This window comes from Saccostrea cucullata, unplaced genomic scaffold (genome assembly GCF_032062105.1).
Source record: "Saccostrea cucullata isolate Sc308-1 unplaced genomic scaffold, CSIRO_AGI_Scuc_v1 ctg1289, whole genome shotgun sequence".
Lineage (NCBI taxonomy): Eukaryota > Metazoa > Mollusca > Bivalvia > Ostreida > Ostreidae > Saccostrea > Saccostrea cuccullata.
Window position 1 is genome coordinate 1 of NW_026928460.1, and position 24328 is coordinate 24328.

A 24328-nucleotide genomic window follows, 5' to 3' on the forward strand; every position below is an offset into this window, starting at 1 on the left:
TTTATTTCTGTTTAAGGTTGAGTTGGCATTATGGGATACGGCAGGACAGGAAGACTACGACAGGCTCCGCCCACTCTCCTACCCCGACACTGACGTCATACTAATGTGCTTCTCTATAGACAGCCCCGACAGTTTAGAAAACATCCCAGAAAAATGGACACCGGAAGTCAAACACTTCTGTCCCAGTGTTCCCATAATCCTTGTAGGCAACAAGAAAGATCTAAGAAACGACGAGAGTACGAAGCGAGAGTTGATGAAGATGAAACAGGAACCCGTGCGACCGGAAGACGGCCGCGCCATGGCAGAAAAGATCAATGCTTATGGATATTTAGAATGCTCCGCTAAAACAAAAGAGGGCGTCCGTGAAGTGTTCGAAAACGCCACCAGGGCGGCGCTGCAAACCAAGAAAAAGAAGAAGGGGATATGTGTTACTCTATAACTCTACTGCGCATGTAAGGGTGGGTCCATCTCTTGTTTCTTAAAACATTTTTTACTGAAGGAATGGATAAGTGGTACCTCGGCTCCCGGAAGTATAGCGGAGATAGTGTAAACAGGTCGCCATTCCTGAATCTGAACAAAGTTATCATAACTAAACGTGTACTCATTTAATTAGTGTTAATCATTTGTAAAGATGCTGTGTAACAAGCCTTGACATTCTGACTGTGTGACGTGTACATTTGTGTCATGACGTAATGTGTCCATGGATACCGCTCCGCGCGTGCAATTTTTTTTCTACTATAATTTTTTACGACAACTGGCGGACGGAGTGAAATGAACCTTTCTAAAGATTTCTTATAGTCATGTAATTCTACTGTTATTTAAGAGGGAGAATGATAGCAGTTTTTTTTTTATTCATGTATTCTTATTTAAATTGTAATATCTCATCATGTAACTTTTGCGTAGCTTGTCTAATAAATGGAACCAAAGACATGGGTGTTGTTTAGTTGTCTCGTAACTCAAGACAATTAGTGTATAAGTGTTGTTAACATTATCTAATTGTATTTAATGGAAACATAACGAACAGCAATCAACCTCATAATCTAGCCCACAAAACGAATCGTGCACAGGGAGAAATCATGGACCCTTGGAACAACAACAGAGGTGGGATCAGATGTCTTGGAGGAGTGAGTATCCCCTGTCCACCGGTCACGTGTCTGACGTATACAGACATACCTGGTACTACCTGTTGCAGCCATTGGCATCTACTAGCATGTGTAAAGTATTTCAGCCGTCAAGGTTGCCTGAGTGACAGTGGTCAGAAGAGTCAAGCAGGATCATCGAGTTGAGTATGACGTCACATGGAGACTATAAGCCGAGGTCCCGTATTGGATTGAGGAGATTCTTTCACTGTTCATGCTGCTCTCACGTCTCAAAATGAGGGAAAAATTCTCGACTGGACGTTAAACAAAAAAGAAAAAATAAACAAAACAAACAAAGCCACCAGGATTGAAACTGTAGAAAATAACATCTAAAGCAAGCTTTTGAATTAATCTCCATGATGTATACACAAGTACAAAAAATGAAATCCGTTTAAATTCCTTTATGGTTCAATGTGAAACTTCAATCATGGTACCCTAATCATACCCCGACCATGGACTTTGGATTGAATAAATTAAATTCATGAAATATTATTGTAGATTATACACGCATTAGTATATTTAATATATAACCATTTATTTGCAATTCCACAGAGCCAAAATGAATTTGAACTACTAGTACCTTATATACATGTATATTGGATTTCGAAACTTCATAAAAATCCGTACAAACAAAGAAACATTGCGGGTTCCAGTAAATGTTCAACCAAACCTCTTTCGTTACTCCTTACTAAGATATTAATTGACAGTAGTGAAAGAACACTTCAAGAGTACTGTGCAACAATATTTTCAAGAAGTGATGTGAATCAGATGTGGATACTCAAAAATTCCAAAGAACTTTTGGATAATTTGAAATCACAAGATTTTACCAAAATCAACAGCTTGAAAACTTACTACTTTTCAACTTTATACACAACCATTCCCCACGATAAATATATATTATTAAAACAGTAACTTGATCCAAAGAGTCGTGTCACGTCGACGTGACACGACTCTTCGGATCAAGTTATTGTTATAATGATAGATTTATTATATACCCCCTTATAACTAGCTAAATATAGCAAAATAAAAATTTAGAGATCAATTGTATTATATTCATCGATAAAACAAATCAAAATAGCAATGGGCTTTTTCACGCGCAAGAAATATAACGTCATGTTTTTGCGTACCACGTCATCAGTTTCAGAAAGAGGTGATATGGATTCAGTAAACCACAGTGTGGTGATTCGGATCACGACGTCACGTGATTGCGTAAAATCTACAGTAAAATTTATTGATACACATGTATATAATGATTTAAAGTCCAGGCTTTTTTTATATCATTGACAGCTGTTTTTTTTCAATAAAAATGGAACTCGTAAATTTACTTACCTGGTCATATGTAAAATTATTTTGTTCAAACACAGTCTGATTGCACCCACAAGTACTCTGAAGTTGACACCAAAGAGATGCTTAAGTTTCTGATTGACAATATCTATGGGGTTTTTGGAGACCAGGTCTTCCAACAATCTATTGGAAATTCCCATGGGTACCAATTGCGCTCCGTTATTAGCAGACCTATTCTTATATTCATATGAAGCAGAATTTGTGCAAAATCTTATGCATGAAAAGAAGAAAACACTTGCTGTGGTCTTCAACTCGACATTTAGATATATCGACGACGTATTGTCAATTAACAATGGTAATTTACATTCCTACGTCGATACAATATATACTGGTGAGCTTGAGATAAAAGATACCATAGAGCCTGACACAACTGTTTCATACTTGGATATTTTACTTGAAAAAGACGTAAATGGTAATCTAACAACCAAGCTATATGATAAACGTGATGACTTTAACTTTTCTATCGTCAACTTCCCTAGCTTACTTATGCAGCAATATACCTTCATCACCTGCATGCGGAGTATATATATCTCAGTTGATTCGATACGCAAAAGCATGCTCTACATATGAACAATTTCTAAAACGAGGTAAATTATTGACAAGCAAATTGATGAAACAAGAATATCAGCAGTCTCTATGGTCGATATAATGACCTTGTCAGCAAATACAATTTATCATTGAGTCACATGCTGACTGACGTTTTTCATACTCATTGTTAGTCCATACACTGAATTGACGACGGATTTTTAATTTTCGTCATGACAAGGAGCACACGGCGGGTGTGACCGGTCACCAGGGGATGCTCAATCCTCTATGGCACCTGATCCCACCTCTGATGTTTCGGAGGTCCGTGTTGCTCTGCTCCTATTTTGTATTGTTTTATGGACTTTGATACTGAATACCGTTCTTTTAAGTTTTCTACATGAGTTGTGAAGAATTTTTTTTTTATGAATGACCTTGTAAATTATACAATCAATTCGTGGTCTCAACAACAAGTTTAGTCGCCCGTATGGTGCAGTGGTTAGAGCGTCTGTTGTAGAGTCGCGAGGTAAGGAGTTGATCCTTACGTCGCGGGTTCGAATTCCACTGTGGGACGTGGAGACCGCTCCATAGGATGAGACCATATGATATAGACAGCGCTTCCGCGTGTCGCAGTAGGTGATCCCTCCCTGCTCAATGGCCCTAAGTGCCGAGCATAGGACAAAATTTGAAGCTCTTCACCAGTGGTGGCGTCTCATTATGAGTGAAAAATTCTCGAAAGGGACATTAAACAATACACAATCAATCAACTACTAGTATGCCGCAAGAGCTTTTGCAATTACGCATTAATTTTAAATACAGATGAAAAACTTATCCCATTCGGTTGAAATATTTGAATGGTCCATATGAAATAATAAGATTCGTACTAAGAAGTCAAAACAAATCAAATTTTGAAACCATTAGAGATGGGAACATTTTTCCTAAGCAAATTGAATTAAGGAAACTTACGTATAATATTTTGTAATTTCCTTTACTTTAACCATTCTATATTATCTTAAGGTAGTGTGCCTCCTTGTTTCATATCCCATACCACCTTAAGGAGTCTGATCCTTTATTTAAAGAACATTTTATCCTTTACTTTGTTGAATGAAAATTTTAGTTGGTGCCAGTCCATCAGTTCTCACGTCAAACAAAGGTAATACAAGAGGCCTATAGGTCACATGCTCACCTGAGTAATTGGACCTGTTGTATTTCACCAGATTTTTCTCAATGTAATTCTTATCGTGTTTTCGCCCTACTCCGGGGATCATGATTTGAATAATTTAGAATCTGTACTAATCCAGGACACTTCCACATATGTTTCAGCTTTATATGCATTTATTTCTTTGTAAAAAAATGATTCTGTATTTTGGTACTGCCCTATCCCAGAGGTCATGATTTTAACGATTGTGAATTTTCACCTCAGGACGCTTTCACATAAGTTTCAGCTTTTCTGGCCTAATGGTTCTTGAGAAGATTTTTATGCCCCAACGTAAAAATGGACGGGGCATACAGAGGTTGTCATGTCGACGTCCGTCTTCCGTCCTACTGTCCTTTCACCCCGCTTTGTGTTCAGCTCAGTTTCAAAGATATTTTTATCAAACTTTTTTGACCTTGACCTTTTCTTAGACCTTAACCTCACTTTTCTCAAATAAGTGTTTAGCTCCATTTTAAATATACCATTAAGATGATGCAATCAATTTCAAAAGTCAGTTTTCATAAATAAGGTTTCCATTGCAAAGAATCTATTCAAGATACCCCGGCCGGTATTCTATCAAACATTATATACTTACACATATTGATAAGACTTTCAACAACATCAAAATTATTGGACACCAACTTTTCCTATTAGATGGACTTGACTTTTTTTAAATTAAGGTTTAGCTCACTAAAAAAAAATTCAAGATAGTGATTTTTTTCTCTTTGAGCAACCAATTTTAAACATGGATGCAAGAAATATGTGGGGGGATATATTTACAATCTTAAAACAAGAAATCTGTGAGTCAATACTCACTAGTAATATCCCCGCTCCGCTCTAATGTAAATTAAAACACTATCATTTTAATACAAACAAGTTCAATTACAGGTAGATGAACAGAAAAATATGGAGTTGACATCAGATTCATATCAAAATTAATCCCACCATATGGCATGCCTCAAGAAAGAGTGTACTAAAATTTAAAGCATCTGCTATGAATAGTTAATGAGAAAACTGTGACGAAAATTTGTTATGTATGAAACGGACAGACGCACAGACAAACAGGAAGTTGACATCGGATTTGAACAAAAATGTATTCCACCATATGGCATGCCTCAGGGAAGATTGTGTAAAAATTCCAAGCATCTGCGATCAGTAGTTGCAGAGAAAACTGTGACAAAACTTGTTTTTCATAAAACGGACAGACAAACAGGAAGTTGACATCGGATTTGACCAAAAATGTATCCACCCGTATGGTATGCCTTAGAGAAGATTGTGTTAAAATTTCAAGCTTCTACGATGAGTAGTTGCTGAGAAAACTGTGATGAAAATTTGTTATGTATGAAACAGACAGACACACAGACAAACAGGAAGTTGACATTGAATTTGAAGAAAGATGTATCCCACCACATGGCATGCCTCAGAGAAGATTGTGTTAAAATTTCAAGCTTCTACAATGAGTAGTTGCTGAGAAAACTGTGACGAAAATTTATGTATGAAACAGACAGATGCACAGACAAACAGGAAGTTGACATCAGATTTGACCAAAAATGTATCCCACTGTATGGCATGCCTCAGAGAAGATTGTGTTAAAATTTCAAGCTTCTACAATGAGTAGTTGCTGAGAAAACTGCGACGAAAATTTGTTACATACAGACACACGGACACACAGATGGACAGACAGACAGACAAGGGTAAAACAGTGTACCCCCCTCTCCTTCTGAGCGGGGGTATAATCATAAAATCAATAAGAAAAATACACGTATAAGCAGCATTTTTAGTGAGGGATTAATTTTGGAATTATTAGCGAGGGTGCCGAGATCACTAAAATTAATCGTGCTATATTTGTACAGTAGTAGAATCTTTAGTGAATATTTTAAAATCGCTAAATTAACATCTCGCTAAAAATAAAATACCAGTTTTTCAGGACAAATCGCTAAATTTGCGTCTTGCTAAAATTTCCACTTATACGGTAGTGTTATCTTTACCTCAGTAACCCAGTATAACAAATTGAATTTGGTTGAATAATGAAGGGATCTGGGAATGTTCACCTACAACATGGGGGGTAATGGGGAATAACTCTTGCTTAAATCACCTTAACGGAAAACACTCTATAGCTCAGTTGAACTTTCAGCTCAGGTGAGCTAAATACTGTAAATCACTTTTTATTCAAGAAATTTGATGAGAACTTTTTTTTTTTACTTTTTTTCGCATAATTACGTACAAAACCTCAAAAACTGATGAGGGAGGTGATTTGTTGTTTTTATTTTATTGACAATAAAAAGGGTCAATGAGGCACCCGAACCAAGAAATTAATTTTTTATGGCCTAAATCAAAATTTCAGAATGCCCGCGAAAATTTCATTCTCGCGTATTATAGAATTCCTTAAGATTATATAGAGCGATGTCGCCAAAATTAAGTGATCTACAGTATTATTGGTCCAGGTAGGGCTCCAAAATACTTGGGAATGATAATTAAATTTGCTCCAAAATCATTAACTTGCATTGGTCATACAGAAAATATTTGCTGAAAATGCAACATCTAAAACTGAATAGTACAATGAACTCTGCAGCTGCACAATCTATGCAACCAGGATTAAGATAGTTTCAACATGGCCAATGACCAATAACGCCTACAAATACATTGATCATTTGTGTAGACCAAAAGGTCAAAAGAGAGGTCAAAAGTGAGCATATATCTCCCTAAGCAGATGCTATAAATTATATCTTGCATCAAATATGTCGCAACTTAAATTTATGTTCAATACAGCAAAAGGTTACAATTTATTAAAAATTATAACAATACAAAATAGCAATATTAAATTCAAAGATGAGAATCATTTTAATTTTCAGGATGCTTAGAATAATAAGTTTTACAAACAGTAAACAGAATACCACACCTTGCTTAAATTTTGCAAACATATATAATTAATGGTTATTTGAAACTGTTTTACAAATTTACTGAGTATAAACATACAAAGCCTACCATTTGACCACTAAGGTTGTATGTACACCTACCAAGTTAATTTTAACATGACAGACATTTTTTCTGACAAAAAAAAAGCAAAAACACCAGATTTAAACTATACAACTTTTATTCATCCATCTTACATTCTACATTTAACCTTTCACTCAAAGTACAGTATTACATAGTATTATAATTTAATCTTGACGTAATTTTTTTGTTTGCATCATTCCAACAATTTAGATGATTCTTCTTTCATGCATCTATTTGTCTGCATTTAAAAAGTCTATAGACAATTCTTTAAAAAGTTGTGTAGAAGATTCCTTTACTATGACTGAGACTTTTCACTGAATCCTACCAGTTCAGTAGTTTTGCTGCTGTGATTCCTTGAGAGAGTTGTTTCCATGCTGATTAAGGTCACTAATGAATAATCTCTTCTTATAAGATCCACTGGTATCTTTATATCAGCAAAATAAACACAACACAACAATAGTCTGGAAAATGCCTGCTTTCTGATACTATGACAATGACCTCTGACCATCTGATATTTGTCCTTGACCTTTGTTCACATCACTTATACACACCCAGTTTCCATTTAATGTCTCTTTCCATAAGCTGACCTGTAAAACAGAGGAAAAAATGAATTATGATCTACATGTATAACAACTAGTGCTATATTTGAGGTCAATAGTATACATTTATTGACTCAATTTGAGGGCAATATAAGTTTTGTCGGACCCAAGAAAACTGTCTGCCTCGTTAGATCTCAGGCAGACAGTTTAGTTCGAGGGCCGACAAAACGCATTTTGCCCAAGATCACAGTCAATAAATGTTTTGTTATACCTTTTATTTCATTTTTTTGGACAATCATGTATTTTGTACTGTCTTCCATAATGTTTTAAACCTCAGGTCTGTCATTGATGAACACAAACAAATGAAAATGAGATTAAGCTCCACGTATTCTGTGACGCAAGCGGTCCAATATCTCATAGACCAGTCAACATATCACTCAGGTCAAACATGGATTTTTTGTTCCCGCTCAGCAAAACATTAGAAATGTTAGACTTTTTGTTGTATAGGAACAAATTTTTAAAGGTATAACAAAATAATTTGCATGTAGCTACATGAGGGGTACAATATTCACAGAGCCCAAAAGAAATAGTATTTTTTCTCCATCGTTTGATCTCAACATATGAATGAAATAGGAATTAATCAATCATATCATATTTTTATGGCTTTTGCTCTTAACATGAATCAAAATTCACTTAGCAAAAGATTTATATATGTAATTTAATTTTCAATTTGTTATTTACCTATAATTTCTTTAAATCCAAAGAACCTTAAAAAACATTTACACAAAGAATATACCTGTACATTTATAATACCACCTTTTGATATGGACATCAAAGTTTGATACTAATAGCAGATTTCTTGCACGTAACTATTTTATTTTCACTTGTTATCTCCCCCTGAAGGAGTGAATATATTCCCTTGAATACTATATTTTGTCTTACCTTGTTATCGCCCCCTGATGTAGCCAGTATATTTCCTGTGATTGACCAGCTAAGGTGCCAGATAACGTCGCTAAATTTGTTCAACACTTTCTGTGTCCAGCCATTACCGTCATTAGTCCATAAGATCACCCTCAAGTCCTACAAGACCAAAATAAATACTGAAAAAAAAAGTCAGTAAATGATTCAGGTAGTATAAAATTTACAGGCCTTTACAATGAATCTTAAACATAACCATTCAACTGATGTTAAACTTTTGCATTGTAACAATATCATGTAATTAACCTGGAAAAAACTTACCATGATTTTTGGACAGACCTTTACATACCTTTGAACTACTTGATTTTATGCTTTTGAGTAGATCCATCTGTACTAATGAACAGCTTGCTATGGTACTTCAGAGAAGATGCATTTTATGATCCATACCTGTGAAGATCTTGCTGTGATACTATACACTGTACATACCAGTAAACAGATTGTTATGATACTTTTGAGTAGACCTATACATACCGGTAAACTGCTTGCTATGATACTGTTAGGTAGACCTATACATACCTGTGAATAGCTTGCTATGATACTTTTGAGTAGACATATACATACTTATGAACAGCTTGCTATGATACCTTTGGGTAGACATATACATACCTGTGAACAGCTTGTTACGGTACTTTTGAGTAGACCTATACATACCTATGAACAGCTTGCTATGATACTTTTGAGTAGACCTATACATACCTGTGAATAGCTTGCTATGATACTTTTGGGTAGACCTGTACATACCTGTGAACAGCTTGCTATGATACTTTTGGGTAGACCTATACTGGGAGCCCAGGCGACGTCCCTGACCCAGTCACTGTGACCTTCAAGTTTCTGGTCTTCCTTCCATTGACCGTCCTCCTCCCTACAACACAAGGTTTTAATATTCCTTCATACTAAAACTCACAAGAAACACAACAAGCAGTAATCTATAAATATTTGATTTTCTTCATTTAATAATTTAAAATAAAATTAATGAATATCTTTAAACTTTAGAAAATGACACATGACTGTTAAAACACCCCCTAATCCTTCCCTTGTCATTCAATTACAGTTAATTTTCAAGATTGCCATGGATAACAATTGCAGCTTGGTGCCATAGGTTAATCAATCTTTTCAATTCAATTCAATTCTTTTATTCCTTGTATCAACAGATACATCAGATTAACATATTAATTACATACAATATACATTACTGCCATAATCTTGAAATTTGATCAAAAGAAATATCCTTTGCCATTCTCATATGCCCGTTTCCTATTTACTAGGTCAAATTTTCTCTAACCTAGTGTAGTAACCCTTGGACTACCATGGACTGTCATTCATGCTAAATGATATGTAAGAGCCTTTATTTTGAGATTTTCCAGCTAGAGCAAAGGAAATGTGTATTTAAGTGATTAACAGGAAGGCTTGGCATGTCTTCAGGAAACAACAGGAAAATTAATTTTTCGGATTATTGATTGACACCTAAAAACTGATTGACACCTGTGCAAGTTATTTCCCTGTAAATTTTAACATTCATTTTCGTTCCCATTTTTAACATTCATTTTCGTTCCCATTTTTAATATTCATTTTCGTTCCAATTTTTCAAGAATAAAAATTAAAAAGAAAACCTACTTCCAGATTTTGACCAGGTTATCACATCCTCCTGAGACGAGCTGTTTGATTGGTTGATGACGTCCGGAGGGATCCAATAGATCTCCAGGATTAATGGGCGGGGCCCAGCTTACTGCATTACAGCCAATCTGTCAAATAATTCATCCAAAAAATGTAGACAATCATAAATCAATAAGGCTAACTTAAATGGTTGTAGCTGCTCTCCGTTTAAGGAAATTCAGACAGATAAAGCAGAAAGTGACAGATCCACGTGTTGTAAAAAACCTTCGATTTAAGCAGCCAATTTTTTTGTCACTCACTTCTGATATTATTTCTTATATTTCATGTTTTAAAGTTTTTTTTGTGAATAAGTTTTATTTGAGATAGTTTTCTGCACATTATAGTACTGTGTAATTGTCTTTGTGTAAATGCCAAGCAAAGGATCCAAATTAAATTCAGACACATGCATAAGGTATCTGTGTCATTTTTGAGTTAATCAAAAACAAATAAAAATTATGTTAATCACTTAAGTGTGTACAGACACTTTAATATTTTGTCAAATGGATCTGCTCTACAAAACGTAATGTGATTTGCAAATTTATAAGTCATAACAACCTTCCTGAATAGCCATACAGTAGAAATAAAATGTTTATTCACATTTAGTTTATTTTGCATTAGCTGTAGTGTGAATGCAATTTAATTAACATTTTAATTAATTCTGTTTAACTTCAAATTCATTTACTGTGAATTAAACTCTCTGTGTGAACATTACAGTTTTAACACTTACAGAGTGAGCGTTAGGGATTACAGTATTAACACTTAGAGTGAGCGTTAGGTATTACAGTATTAACACTTACAGAGTGAGCGTTAGGTATTACAGTATTAACACTTACAGAGTGAGCGTTAGGTATAAGAGCATTAACACTTACAGAGTGAGCGTTAGGTATTACAGTATTAACACTTACAGAGTGAGCGTTAGGTATAAGAGCATTAATACTTACAGAGTGAGCGTTAGGTATTACAGTATTAACACTTACAGAGTGAGCATTAGGTATTACAGTATTAACACTTACAGAGTGAGCATTAGGGATAAGAGTATTAACACTTACAGAGTGAGCGTAAGGTATAACAGTATGAACACTTAGAGTGAGCGTTAGGTATTACAGTATTAACACTTACAGAGTGAGCGTTAGGTATTACAGTATTAACACTTAGAGTGAGCGTTAGGTATTACATTATTAACACTTAGAGTGAGCGTTAGGTATTACAGTATTAACACTTACAGAGTGAGCGTTAGGTATTAGAGCATTAACACTTACAGAGTGAGCGTTAGGTATTACAGTATTAACACTTACAGAGTGAGCGTTAGGTATTACAGTATTAACACTTAGAGTGAGCGTTAGGTATTTATTTCATCGTGAAATAAAATTAACACTTAAAAACAGACATAGATTTAAATTGAGCGTTCCCATCCCAATTTTAGTAGGCCTCTAACACAACAGCAGCCGCACGTGCATATTTGGCCTATTACAGTATTAACACGAGATTTTCACAGACTTGGCCTCCATAGCGTTAGACCTGTATTTACATTCCGGCAGAATTATCAGGAAATCAACTCCGCTTACTTTCAAAGGGTTATCATAGAGAAAAAATTTAGAAATGGAAATATTACAGTATTAACACTTACAGAGTGAGCATTAGGTATTACAGTATTAACACTTACAGAGTGAGCGTTAGGTATAACAGTATGAACACTTAGAGTGAGCGTTAGGTATTACAGTATTAACACTTACAGAGTGAGCGTTAGGTATTAGAGCATTAACACTTACAGAGTGAGCGTTAGGTATTACAGTATTAACACTTACAGAGTGAGCGTTAGGTATTACAGTATTAACACTTACAGAGTGAGCGTTAGGTATTACAGTATTAACACTTACAGAGTGAGCGTTAGGTATTACAGTATTAACACTTACAGAGTGAGCATTAATTATTAGAGTATTAACACTTACAGAGTGAGCGTTAGGGATTTTCTTGGCATCCCAGGTTCCATCCCCTATAAATAGAATACATGTATAAATATACATCTATAAATAGTGACAACACATGTTAATATTTTATCTCCTATCATGACACATTATAAATTGTGATGCATGTTTATTGGTAAAACAAGACTAATACTCTAACTTGAATGTATACATGTAAATGAGAAGGTTTATTACTGTAAATTAAAGTCACTAAATATAAATGTGTCATTTCTCAATGTCTAAATGGAATAACTTTGTTTTAAGTGCTTAACTGACATTTTTTCTACAGGGTCTTGTACATTTCAATTCATATTTTTAATTTGAAATCAAAGTACTCAAAAGTACAGAGAGCCGGGCTCATTTACAGAGTAGAATGGATTTCTTACATGAATCACATTTATATTCTGATGAAAAAATTATTTTAAAACTATCAATATAAATGATAAGACACTGACAGTGAGTTTTTCAATCCTAATACCATGGTCCGATTTTGTCAGAATCAGAATTAATCTGGTACCGCAGCTGAATGTAAACAAACAGGCCAGTCTGGTTCCCTCTCCTGCTTTACCTCGTATATGTAGAGAACTAAGGTAACACTGATTATCAAAAATCCTTACGCTAATGAACTATGTTCTTTGACTTATGAAGTTTTCAAAGTCATTACTTCTAATGTTCATTTTATATAGATAAAACTTCGTTTTATTTTTGTTGCTTTATTTAGCGTTTGTATTATCTCAAAAGCGGTTGAGAGTAAGAACTATATTTTTGCCTGTAACTTTAAAATGGCGACTATGGGGTTAACATCCTGCCTTGAACAGGATCACATAAGCCGGCAATTGCTAAAAATGACAAAATCTTTTAAGACTGATTTCTTACATTAAATTCTACTTTTGGGAGGAAAAAGATTTATTTTTCAATTGGGACAGGTTTCCTTTCCAGGAACTGGATGCAAAAATTATTAATAAGCCATATCTTTGTAAATATAGCCATCATTAAGAATACTAGAGTTATCTCTCTTTGAAATGAAAATCCATGTGTCTGACATATTGACTGATCACGTAACAACAGGACTGTTTTAATATACATGTACATGTGCTGTCTATCATATCTATTTTATATTTTTTGATATAAATACATACATCTGTATGATAATATTTGATGCTGACTCTTACCTGTACTAGAAATGATGGAGATGGAGCCATCAGAACTTCCACATGCCAAAAGGAGGCCAAACTCATGGGGGGCAAAGTTCACAGAGTTCACTGTCAAAATAAACAACATATGTTACCTGAAAAGTTGTGATTCTTGCAGTTGTAAATATAAATATACTTGACAATTCGTGAGTCTAACCCGTGATCTAAATATAGACGTTATCTGACAAGTCGTGATTTTGATATTCGTAGAATTTTACCCAAGATGCATTACCTGACGAGTCATGATTTTGATACCGTAAAGTTTACCCATGATGCATTTCCTGACAAGTTGTGATTTTGATATTCGTAGAGTTTTCCCAAAGGTGCATTACCTGACGAGTCGTGATTTTGATATTCATGGAGTTTTCCCCATGATGCATTACCTGACGAGTCGTGATTTTGATATTCATAGAGTTTTCCCCATAATGCATTACCTGACGAGTCGTGATTTTGATATTCATAGAGTTTTCCCCAGGATGCAATACCTGACGAGTCGTGATTTTGATATTCGCAGAAATTTCCCCATGATGCATTACCCGAAGAGTCATAATTTTGATATTTGTAGAGTTTTCCCCCTGATGAATTACCTGGCGAGTCGTGATTTTGATATTCGTAGAAATTTCCCCATGATGCATTACCTGATGAGTCGTGATTTTGATATTCGTAGAGCTTTCCCCATGATCCGTTTGTTTCCTTCCAGATGATAACTTTTCTATCGTAGCTGCAGGACGCGATCAGATTACCAAACATTGGATGAGCCCAGGCGAGCTGCCACACTGGGCCGTCATGACTACAGAACACAAAGTTATGGCCATAATAAAAATATTCCTAGATTCTCATCCCCAAACACAACATCAAATATTAGCAAAATATACTTATGTGTTCATAAAGCACAGATCAGAAAAATATTCTCCGATGAATCTACCACTTTTCTGTTTAATTACAATTTAACTTAATCAGAGCAAAGGGGTACAATATTAGAATATTTAAAATTACTCTCTTCAACACTTTAACCTAAAACTAAAAAAAAAAACAAATAAAGATAAGGCTATTCTTTAAATCTGACCCATCCAAAAATGAGAGTCTTTGACCTATGTTTGTCACATATGTGTATCGACACACTTATTTTTTCTCTTACAAAGTTAAATCAGTTGGTTTCTCTAACTCACCCGCGGAGTTCAGTAATCAGGGTCTGCTGGCCTCCTTTGACATCAAATATCTTGATTGATCTGTCTGAGGAACATGTGGCCAGCTTTGTTCCATAGTAATCCAACTGAGCATCATGCTGAGTCATACAATAAAAAAATAATCATTTAATATACATGTACACATTTTCTGTAGAATGGCAAAGAGATACAAAATAAATCCAATAACTCATGATAATACATTTAAACTTTATGAGAAATTTAAGACAAAACACATCGATTAAAAAAGATTTTTCTAAATGTAATAGCAAGCTCAGAGAGTGAAGCACTAATAGCACAAGAGTTCTTACACAAATGTCTTCCAAAGAAAAAAAATTGGTTTTCTGAATTCATTACTTTTTCTCTGCAATTAACTTCAGTACAAACAATGCACCTCTAACACAATGTTTTCAATATAACTGCAGTTATGCTCAAAATCTTTTGATAAGCAATTAAAAAGAATGTAATAATTCCTAACCTCTTCCAACATTGTTCGATAGATCTTAAGCATGATAAATGCCTTACTGGGTCTTGAGAGAATCTTGGCAAAATCAGTTATACAGTACAATAGCTCCTCTTTCATACTACTGACCCAATTTTGCTAAGATTGTCTCAAGACAAGTAAATGAGATATTCGGCAATTAAATATACATGAATTTCTTGCCCCAACAGTCATACCATCAACGTGACCAAGTTCTATTTGAATTTATCAGGTTGGGCACAGTCTACCAAATGGTCCTTTATCCCCCGTTTGGTAGACAATCTACCATATCGAAGACGAATTTTACTAACCAAATGGGGAACTTTTTTATTCTATTGCAATTTTTATTAAAATAAAACAAAAGTGCATTTATTTAGGCATTGGGGGATTTTAGTGAACATATTCCTCGCAAAATTAACATAAATCAGTCAAATTTCTATGTGCAATTTCTCCATAACTAACTTCATAAAAACAATACCCATAGTTGTCTGTAACAGTCGAAGTTCTTGATCAATCAATCAAAAAAAATCTTTGTTGAGTCTTGTTGGATAAAAATTCAATTTTATCTAGTGATTTAACTCTTGATGAGTTAACTTTGAATCTCTTTTTGGATCTTCGTCAATGTCCATAAAATCCTGTTAAACACGAGCTCCTCATGCCTTACCGGTATGGTGGGCACTTCCTGCTATAAAGTTAAATTTTTCCAGAGTTGAACGTAATATTTGTTGTCATTTTTCTTCTAGGATGAAGTTGCAGATTCCATGCGACCTTTTGGGGTTTAATATGCATATTACTGGTGAATTTAATAAATTTGAAAAATAATATTCAATAAAAGATGTACAAAATGACTTTTGCCATTATTCTTGTTTTTGTTCCAAGTACATCATTTTAAAACAATAATTATATCATACTCCAACTGCATTTACTATTTTTGTGAAGAACAAAGTCATTGTGTTCAAAATAAAAAGAAATAAAGGCAAAAACTTATTTTTCTTCTGATTTCCTAATTGAAAATTATCACAAATGTGCCTCCGTAGTTAAATCCGACTTTTCATCATCTTAAAAAAGATCATCGTTTTGATTGGTTTGCACTAATTGATTGGTTGCCCAGATAATCGAAATAGAAAGTAAAGGACATGCAGAGTTCTTGAAATCTTTTTTCCACTGTCAGTCATTTGGACTGACTGCCGCAGGAAGTTTGTCGGTCCAGACAGATTTTTATCAGTCCAACAAAATAATTAAACATAATTTTAAGAAGATTAAAACTATATTTGAATTTTATTATCATTACATTTCGCACCCTCCGTCATATACACCAGGGGTTCAAAAATCCTCAAGCCCGACGTCCCGGACTAACAAATTCCGGATCCGGACTCGGCATTTAGAATTCGCCAAAGTCCTGGGACTTGGCTATGTTTCTTGTTTAACTTTTTTTATAAATTAAAAAAATGATCGTAAAGCTAAAAATAAAGCAAATTCTCAAATGTATTAAGTAAAAATGTGGGTTTGTGGGCGTTAAAATACCCATAAAACATTACGAACGTTTCGAAAATACAATCCGTCTTTTTATTTTCCGTTGCGGTTAGACTCTTGCTTTTACGCAATTCCTCATGTTTCCTCCTACATGAAAAACGGCAATGAGTTTGTTAAATTTCGGTTTTAGCTGTGACTTACAGCACATTCTAATTTCTATTTATTGTAACAGATGGTTTATTCAGTAGTGAGTATTTGTAAAAGTTAATGTAATCTACCAGTAATCTATCAGTCTGGTATTGTGTTGAAATACTCATGTATGACTGTATGACAGTTTATTGAGGAAAAATAAAACATATATTAATACACATAGTCTTTATTCATTCAATGCAACAAATGAAAGTAAATTATAAGTTACATAAATTTAATGATGTATAGGTAAATATGGACTCTGAAATTTCTTCCTCGGACTTGCCTAAAATTTACTCTTCAAGTCCTGGACTTGACCATGACAAAAAAAATTTTGAACCCCTGATACACACTGCATAATTCATGCGAATTTGATCATTGTACAACAAATTTCGTTGAATTCTCGTGGGAGGTCAATTTTTTTCATAAGTTTTTAATCTAGTTCTATTTTTCTCACCTGGCTAATACCTTATCGCCGTCAAAAACTTGTTAAAACAATTAATCAATCATAGTTTGGTACACTGTACTTGCGACAGTTTGATTTGATTTGAACATATTTTATTATGTAGAATACATAAATGGATTGGGCAGCAGGCGTAGCCTATATAAGCCCTCTCCATAGGTACAAGGTTAATTAATACACATATAGTAGCAGGTTTATATATGACCAATAAGTTATATATAACTAACACAAATTTGAATGGATTATAGGGGGAAAAATACATGAGTGAAGAGAGAAAAAGAAAAAAAACAACAACAATGAATACCGGTTTATAAATGTGGAAATGAAATGAAAAAAAAATCGAAAAAAATGAAAACTACAGCAATTTATAAACTTGCGACAGTTGCGTTCATCGAAGAAACCATTACGAGATACTGAAAAGTGTTTAACAGATTATGATCAGTCGGTTATAGGGAATTCTTACGAAATTTAGTCGGATTTTCGCAAGTTGCTTTCTCAACATCTACCGGTCATTTGGACTGACACAGAACGTAAAGTGATCGGTCCGTGGTTGTTTTTATCGGTCTTGCCGACAGGACCGAAAGATTTCAAGAACTCTGACATGATTGACAGGTGCAGCAGTGTTGGAGAAAGACAGAATTTTCTTTTAAAGTAAAATACGGAGAAACATTGCACTTGTTTACACAAGCTACGTTTTTGTCAAATTTTTGAACGACTCGGCGCAAAAAATTGCACATAGAATTTCTGATTTTTTTCACCCAGAACACCAATAAATATCTATATTTTATTCCACATGGTTTTAAATTACAATTCCACTCTACTCCATGGAAGTAAACACAACCAATTCTGTCCCCCAAATGGTCAGTAAAATTCGTCACCGATATGGTAGATTCTCTACCAAACAGAGAAAAAGTACCATTTGGTAGGCTGTGCCCAACCTGTTTATTGTAAATATTTTATATAATTTCCGAGAAGAGAAGTTAATTTCAAGTGAAATACTACCTGGGTTTCCAATAACATTACTTACGATCATGTCTTCGTGTGAGGTGTCTATCGAGTTGATGACGGAAACCTGAAATACAAAACGAGAAATATTAAGCCTGACTGGTACTCGTATAGATCCTGAGATAATATAAGTATATTCTACTGGAAAATAGTTAATCTACTTAGAACTTCAATTAAAAACAAACAAAAAAACAAAAAAAACAAATAGAAAACAATCATTCAACTAATGCGATACACTACATCATTATAAGGGAGAAAACTTTAAAAATATCTAAAGAATCTTCCAGTTTATGAGAATGAAAGTTTCTTTACCATCTTCAACACACTATAGTTGCCCTAAGTATGCTTAAAAGTTTTAAATATGGGTTGTTTATATCACAACTTTGCCGGTAAATCGTGTAAAAACGGACGTGGCAGATACTTCCGGAGAAAGTCAACATCAACTCGTACGATGAATTAGTCTATTAAAGGGTCCGACTGTGGTTTACATTGCGCAATATTTCGCGCATCATAGTAAAATGACTTAAAGTAAAATAGTCAAACTTAACATGTACACGGAAGTTGATGTAAATTATATATGGTTTAAAAATGAAGAGTTTCGCTATTGTAGTTTTCATACAATAAAACCCTGGGCAGTCGGCCCCCTTAAATAAAAAAAAAAAGACAAGAAACTGTGCTCCCGGCGGCAAAAGTTCGAAAGAGCTTTTTTTAGCATATAGGTAACAGTCAAGGCAACAAGGTAATTCAACTTGAACTAATTAGTGGAATATGCATACCAAACACTCTCTATCTCTCATGATTCAAAAGTTATGGTGAAAGTTCGAAAAAGTTTTTTTAGCATACACATGATACAGGTCACAGTCAATGTCACAATGTCTTTCACCTTGGTGTCGTTTGAAAGAGCTTATTAGTGGACAGGGCAAACAGACAGGACTGGGGCAGTTTATACCGTATAAAATGGGTAGCTATTAAATTCATTCCTTAATTATAACTACTTTTACATCGTTATTACTCCTTAAGTATCAAATGGTATCACACATGTCACACTCCATGCATGTCCATGAATACCTCAGAGTAAATCCACCCTGCTAGTTAACACATCCACTGAGTGCGGATCTGCAGTGCTTGCAACACCCCTAACAGCAGTAAGATCTACAATTCTATCTCAGTGGATGAGAACATAATTATACAACAGCCTCTCAGCCCCTAACTCTGACATACCGTACAGTCCGTGCTCTCCCATCGGGAGTCTGTGTGCTACATCATCTATAGTCCGAGATCATTCACCTCCCAAACAACAGAAAGGAAAGTTCCTCGGAGTGGTATCACTAAATTTCCAATTAAAGCATAAACAAAAAAGTATCACTAAACTTCCAAAGCATAGAAAACAAAGTACATTGTATCACTAAACTTCCAAAGCATAAAAAAACAAAGTTCACAAGACTGAGGTACTCAATGATAGCCCGGAACCTGACAGGCTGTCTTGGCTGTATGGCATCTTCTCAGCAAAACTTATACATACAACATACAATATTTTCCGAAGGGATAGGACTGACTCACGTTGTGGAATCATCATTGCTGTCAAGAATGACTTGGTGTGTTCGCCAGTTTACACCAGTAAAGACAAGGAGATCCTCTGTGTTAGACTTCAGGTAAACGAGAAAAAGTCAATCATTACAGGAGGCTACTACCGCCCACCCAACGTCACTTGCGAAAATAATGCATGCCTGGCTGTATCAGAAATGAGCAAGGGTCTCGGAAAATCCTAAGTGTGACTTTTGGATGGCGGGTGATTTAATCTTCCCGAAATTAACTGGTCTACCCAATCAATTATCTTCCAAAATGTCGATACAGTTTTGGGCATTTCTGGTGATTATGGAGTGGTGCAGCTTGTATACGCACCAACACTGGGAGATAAAATCCTAGATTTGTTCTTTACCAGCAAACTCATCGCTTGTGCAACGATGTAAAGTCATCCCAGGGGTAGGCAATCAAGACGCGGTCTTAATTCACTCCTTAATCCAACCGATAAGATTGATTGATTGATTAATGTTTTACACCGAATCGGCAATATTTCAGCAATATATCGGCGATAGAAAGAAAATCATGTGACCAGTTTTTAAAGTTTTGGGTTTCTCTGACGGCCCCCAATGATCGAGCCTACTCTTTTTCGAAAATCAGGGAAACGATCTTTTGCGCGCCAAGGGGGTTGTAATCCTTGACACGGGGCACCATTTAACGTCCCATCCGACGGACCTCAAAATTAAAAATGAAAAGCTGTACAATTAAAATGATCAAAAACGATTTCCATTAAAATATACGAATTTAGATCTTACAGTAAAAATCAGTTTCTTGCAAATACTTTAATATTGTAGAAGGATTAATATTTTGAAAAAGGTCATGCATTGTATGTATGTTATAAAAGAGTCTACTACGCTATATGGGCGAAAAATCAGAACATTCTAATAGTATGTGTTTTACATAGTCACAAGAGATGCATTCGGGTTGTTGTTCCTTGTTGAGTAAATATGAAAGAGTAAACCTTGAATGTCCAATACGAATTCTTGAAATAATAACTTTATCCTGACGTTTCAGACCAAAATTAGATGAATGACTAACCTTGTTCTGTATTGCATAAAGTTTATTATTATCGCAAAAATTCCAATATATTTGCCATAAAGAATTTACATAATTTTTTATTAAATATTTCAAATCGGTATAAGGAATTTCAAAGTGTACAATTTCAAACTGAAGTGCTTTTTTGCAGCACTAACAACCTTAGTGTTACCAGAAATACCAATATGACTTGGAATCCAACACAATTCAACAATCTTACCTTGATTTAAGAAGTAAGCCGAACTGTCGAGAAATATACGCATGGTATAAGGCATATATGACATATCTGCGAAGAGACATCAACAACTTTGTAGAAGACTTCCTCACCAGACCTTTCTCTTCTGTTGATACTCACTCAATGGGAACTCTTTAGAGACATCATACATCATGAACCGACATGTTCCTTACAAGTTCACACGATCCAGTACATCAACCCTTGGATGAATACAAGTACATGTAGCAAGCGTTTAGCACGCAGGAAACTACCAAACCAAGCTAACAAAGAAGCAGCATGATCAGCAAAGGTACCTGTATCTTACGTCAAAGTACCAGAGAACCATTCGGTCCTGCTTACCAACAAAATGTGAATGAAATTATCAACCCAGCGCCTCAGAAAATCCCAAGAAGCTCTGCATGGTCATTTATTTAAAGCAAAAAACAAGAGGCCTTGGTGTAGCACCGTTACGGAATAATGATGGACTTCGTAAAAATCCTTACAAACAAAGGTACATTGCGGGTTCCGGTAAAATGTTCAACCAAGTCTCTTTCGTTACTGCCCACTAAGATATTGACAGTAGTGAAAGAAAAACTCCAAGAGCACTTTGCAACAATATATTCAAGAAGGATATGAAGATAACGAACAGTAGTCAATCTCAAAGTTCATGAAACAATACAAAATAGGAGCAGAGTAAACACGGACCTCCGAAACATCAGAGGTGGGATCAGGAGCCATAGAGGAGTGAGCATCCCCTGCTGACCGGTCACACCCGCCGTGTGCTCCTTGTCATGATCAGGAAATAACGGAAAAATCTGTCGTCAATTCAGTGTATAAATAATGGACTAACAATTAGTATGAAAAACGTAAGTCAGCATTTGACTCAATGATAAACTTAATTTCTGACAAGGTCATTGTATCGAACATAGAACTTACAAAATGATGACTTTAAACGAGATTGCTGATATTCTTGTTTCCTCAACTTGCTTGTCAATAATTTATCTCGTTTTAGAAATTGTTCATACATGAAGCATGCTTTTGCATATCGAATCAACTGAGATACCGGTATATATACTCCGTATGCAGGTGATGAAGGTAGTGGTGTGAATCAGATGTAAATACTCAAAATTTCCAAAGAACTTTTGGACAATTTGAAATCACAAGATTTTACCAAAATAAAAAAATTGCTTTTCATCTATACACACCACAATTCCCCTCGATAAATTAAAGTCCAGGCTCTTTTTTAGCATTGACAGCTGCTTTTTCAATAAAAAAGGAACTTGTAAATTTACTTACCTGATCTTTGGTCATTTGCAAAATTATTTTGTTAAAACATATTCTGATTGCACGCACCTCAAGTTCTCTGAGGTCGATATCAAAAAGATGCTTGAATTTCTGATTGACAATATCTATGTGATTTTTGGAGACCAGGTCTTCCAACAATCTATTGGAATTCCCATGGATATTAATTGCGCTCCGTTATTAGCAGACCTATTTTTGTATTCATTTGAAGCAGAATTTGTGCAAAATCTTATGCGTTAGAAGAAGAAAACACTTGCTGTGGCCTTCAACTCGACATTTAGATATATCGACGACGTATTGTCAATTAAAAATGGTAATTTCCATTGCTACGTCGATACGATATATCCTGGCGAGCTTGAGATAAAAGATACCACAGAATCTGACACTTCTGTTTCATACTTGGATATTTTACTTGAAAAAGACGCTAATGGTAATATAACAACCAAGCTATATGATAAACGTGATGACTTTAACTTCTCTTTCGTCAACTACCCTTAATTATGCAGCAATATACCTTCATCACCTGCATACGGAGTATATACAGCAAATGGTTATCATTGAGTCAAATGCTGACTGAAATTTTTTATACCAATTGCTAGTCCATTTTTTATACATTGAATTGACGACGGATTTTCCCGTTATTTCCTGATCATGACAAGGAGCACACGACGGGTGTGACCAGTCGGCAGGGGATGCTCACTCCTCCATGGCACCTGATCCCACCTCTGATGTTTTGAGGGTCCGTGTTTGCTCTGCTCTTATTTTGTATTGTTTTATAAACTTTGAGATTGAATACTGTTCGTTATCTCCATATCCCACTCATTGTATTTGTTGACAAGGTCATTGTATCGACCATAGAACTTACGAAATGATGACTTTAAACGAGACTGCTGATATTATTGTTTCATAAACTTGCTTGTCAATAATTTACCTCGTTTTAGAAATTGTTCATACGTAGAGCATGCTCTTGCGTATCGAATCAACTGAGATATACACACTCCGTATGCAAGAGGAATTGAAATTACCATTGTTAATTGACAATACGTCGTCGATATATCTAAATGTCGAGTTGAAGGCCACAGAAAGTGTTTTCTTCTTTTCACGCATAAGATTTTGGATTATCAAGTCAAATGCTGACTGATGTTGTTTATACTTACTGTTATTCTATTGTTGATACATTGTGTTGACGACGGGTTTTTCCGTTGTTTCCCGATCATGACAAAGAGTGTGACCGGTCAGAAGGTTGCTCACTCCGCCATGGCACCTGGTCCCACCTCTGATGTTTCGGAGGTCCGTGTTTGCTCTGCTCCTATTTTGTATTGTTTGATGGACTTTGAGATTGACTAATGTTCGTTATCTCCATATCCTTCTTACATATGTAGTCCTTGTCACAATGCTTTCAATTGTTAGCAAGACCTTTGACCTTGACCATGGAGTTTAACCTACTTTTAAAATTTTTAACCTTGGCCATAACTCTTGACCATAACTTTTGAAGGGTAAGGGTTAGGCCTTCCATACTTCACAGATATATTTTGTGTGGCAAGACCTTTCATTGGATACCAATAACCTTGATCTTATAACCTTGATCTTAGAAATTTCCGTACTTATGAAAAAAAGTTTGGCATACTGTCATATTTCAGAATTGTAATTCCAGTGAGTTTGCATTTAAGATACGTTTAATCTTCACTATGTTGCCTTACGGGGGCATCTGTGTTTCACAAACACATTTTGTTACAATACAAATGGAAAGTATATAATACAAACAAAAAAAAAATTGTACAATTCAAATGGAAAATTATAGAACACAAATGATACTTATGAAAAATACAAATGGAAAATTAAAGAAAAAAATAAAAGCGATGCAATACAAATGGAGA

The 24328-nt window shown here is 35.0% G+C and overlaps 2 protein-coding genes across 2 annotated transcripts; one reads left to right on the forward strand and one right to left on the reverse strand.

Moving 5' to 3' along the window:
- Positions 1–7: 7 nt before the first annotated feature.
- Positions 8–930, forward strand: LOC134277664 (ras-like GTP-binding protein RHO). Its single transcript, XM_062759986.1, has one exon. The coding sequence runs from the start codon at positions 104–106 to the stop codon at positions 437–439; it is 336 nt and encodes a 111-aa protein (XP_062615970.1). The 5' UTR covers positions 8–103; the 3' UTR covers positions 440–930.
- A 6346-nt stretch (positions 931–7276) lies between these two features.
- On the reverse strand, positions 7277–18771 carry LOC134277675 (protein SEC13 homolog). Its single transcript, XM_062760001.1, has 10 exons — positions 18632–18771; positions 18342–18386; positions 14694–14809; positions 14163–14314; positions 13504–13593; positions 12317–12360; positions 10329–10456; positions 9456–9576; positions 8679–8816; positions 7277–7784 (listed from the first exon to the last, which is right to left on the reverse strand). The coding sequence occupies exons 1-10, from the start codon at positions 18632–18634 to the stop codon at positions 7683–7685; spliced, it is 939 nt and encodes a 312-aa protein (XP_062615985.1). The 5' UTR covers positions 18635–18771; the 3' UTR covers positions 7277–7682.
- Between the last annotated feature and the right edge of the window lie 5557 nt (positions 18772–24328).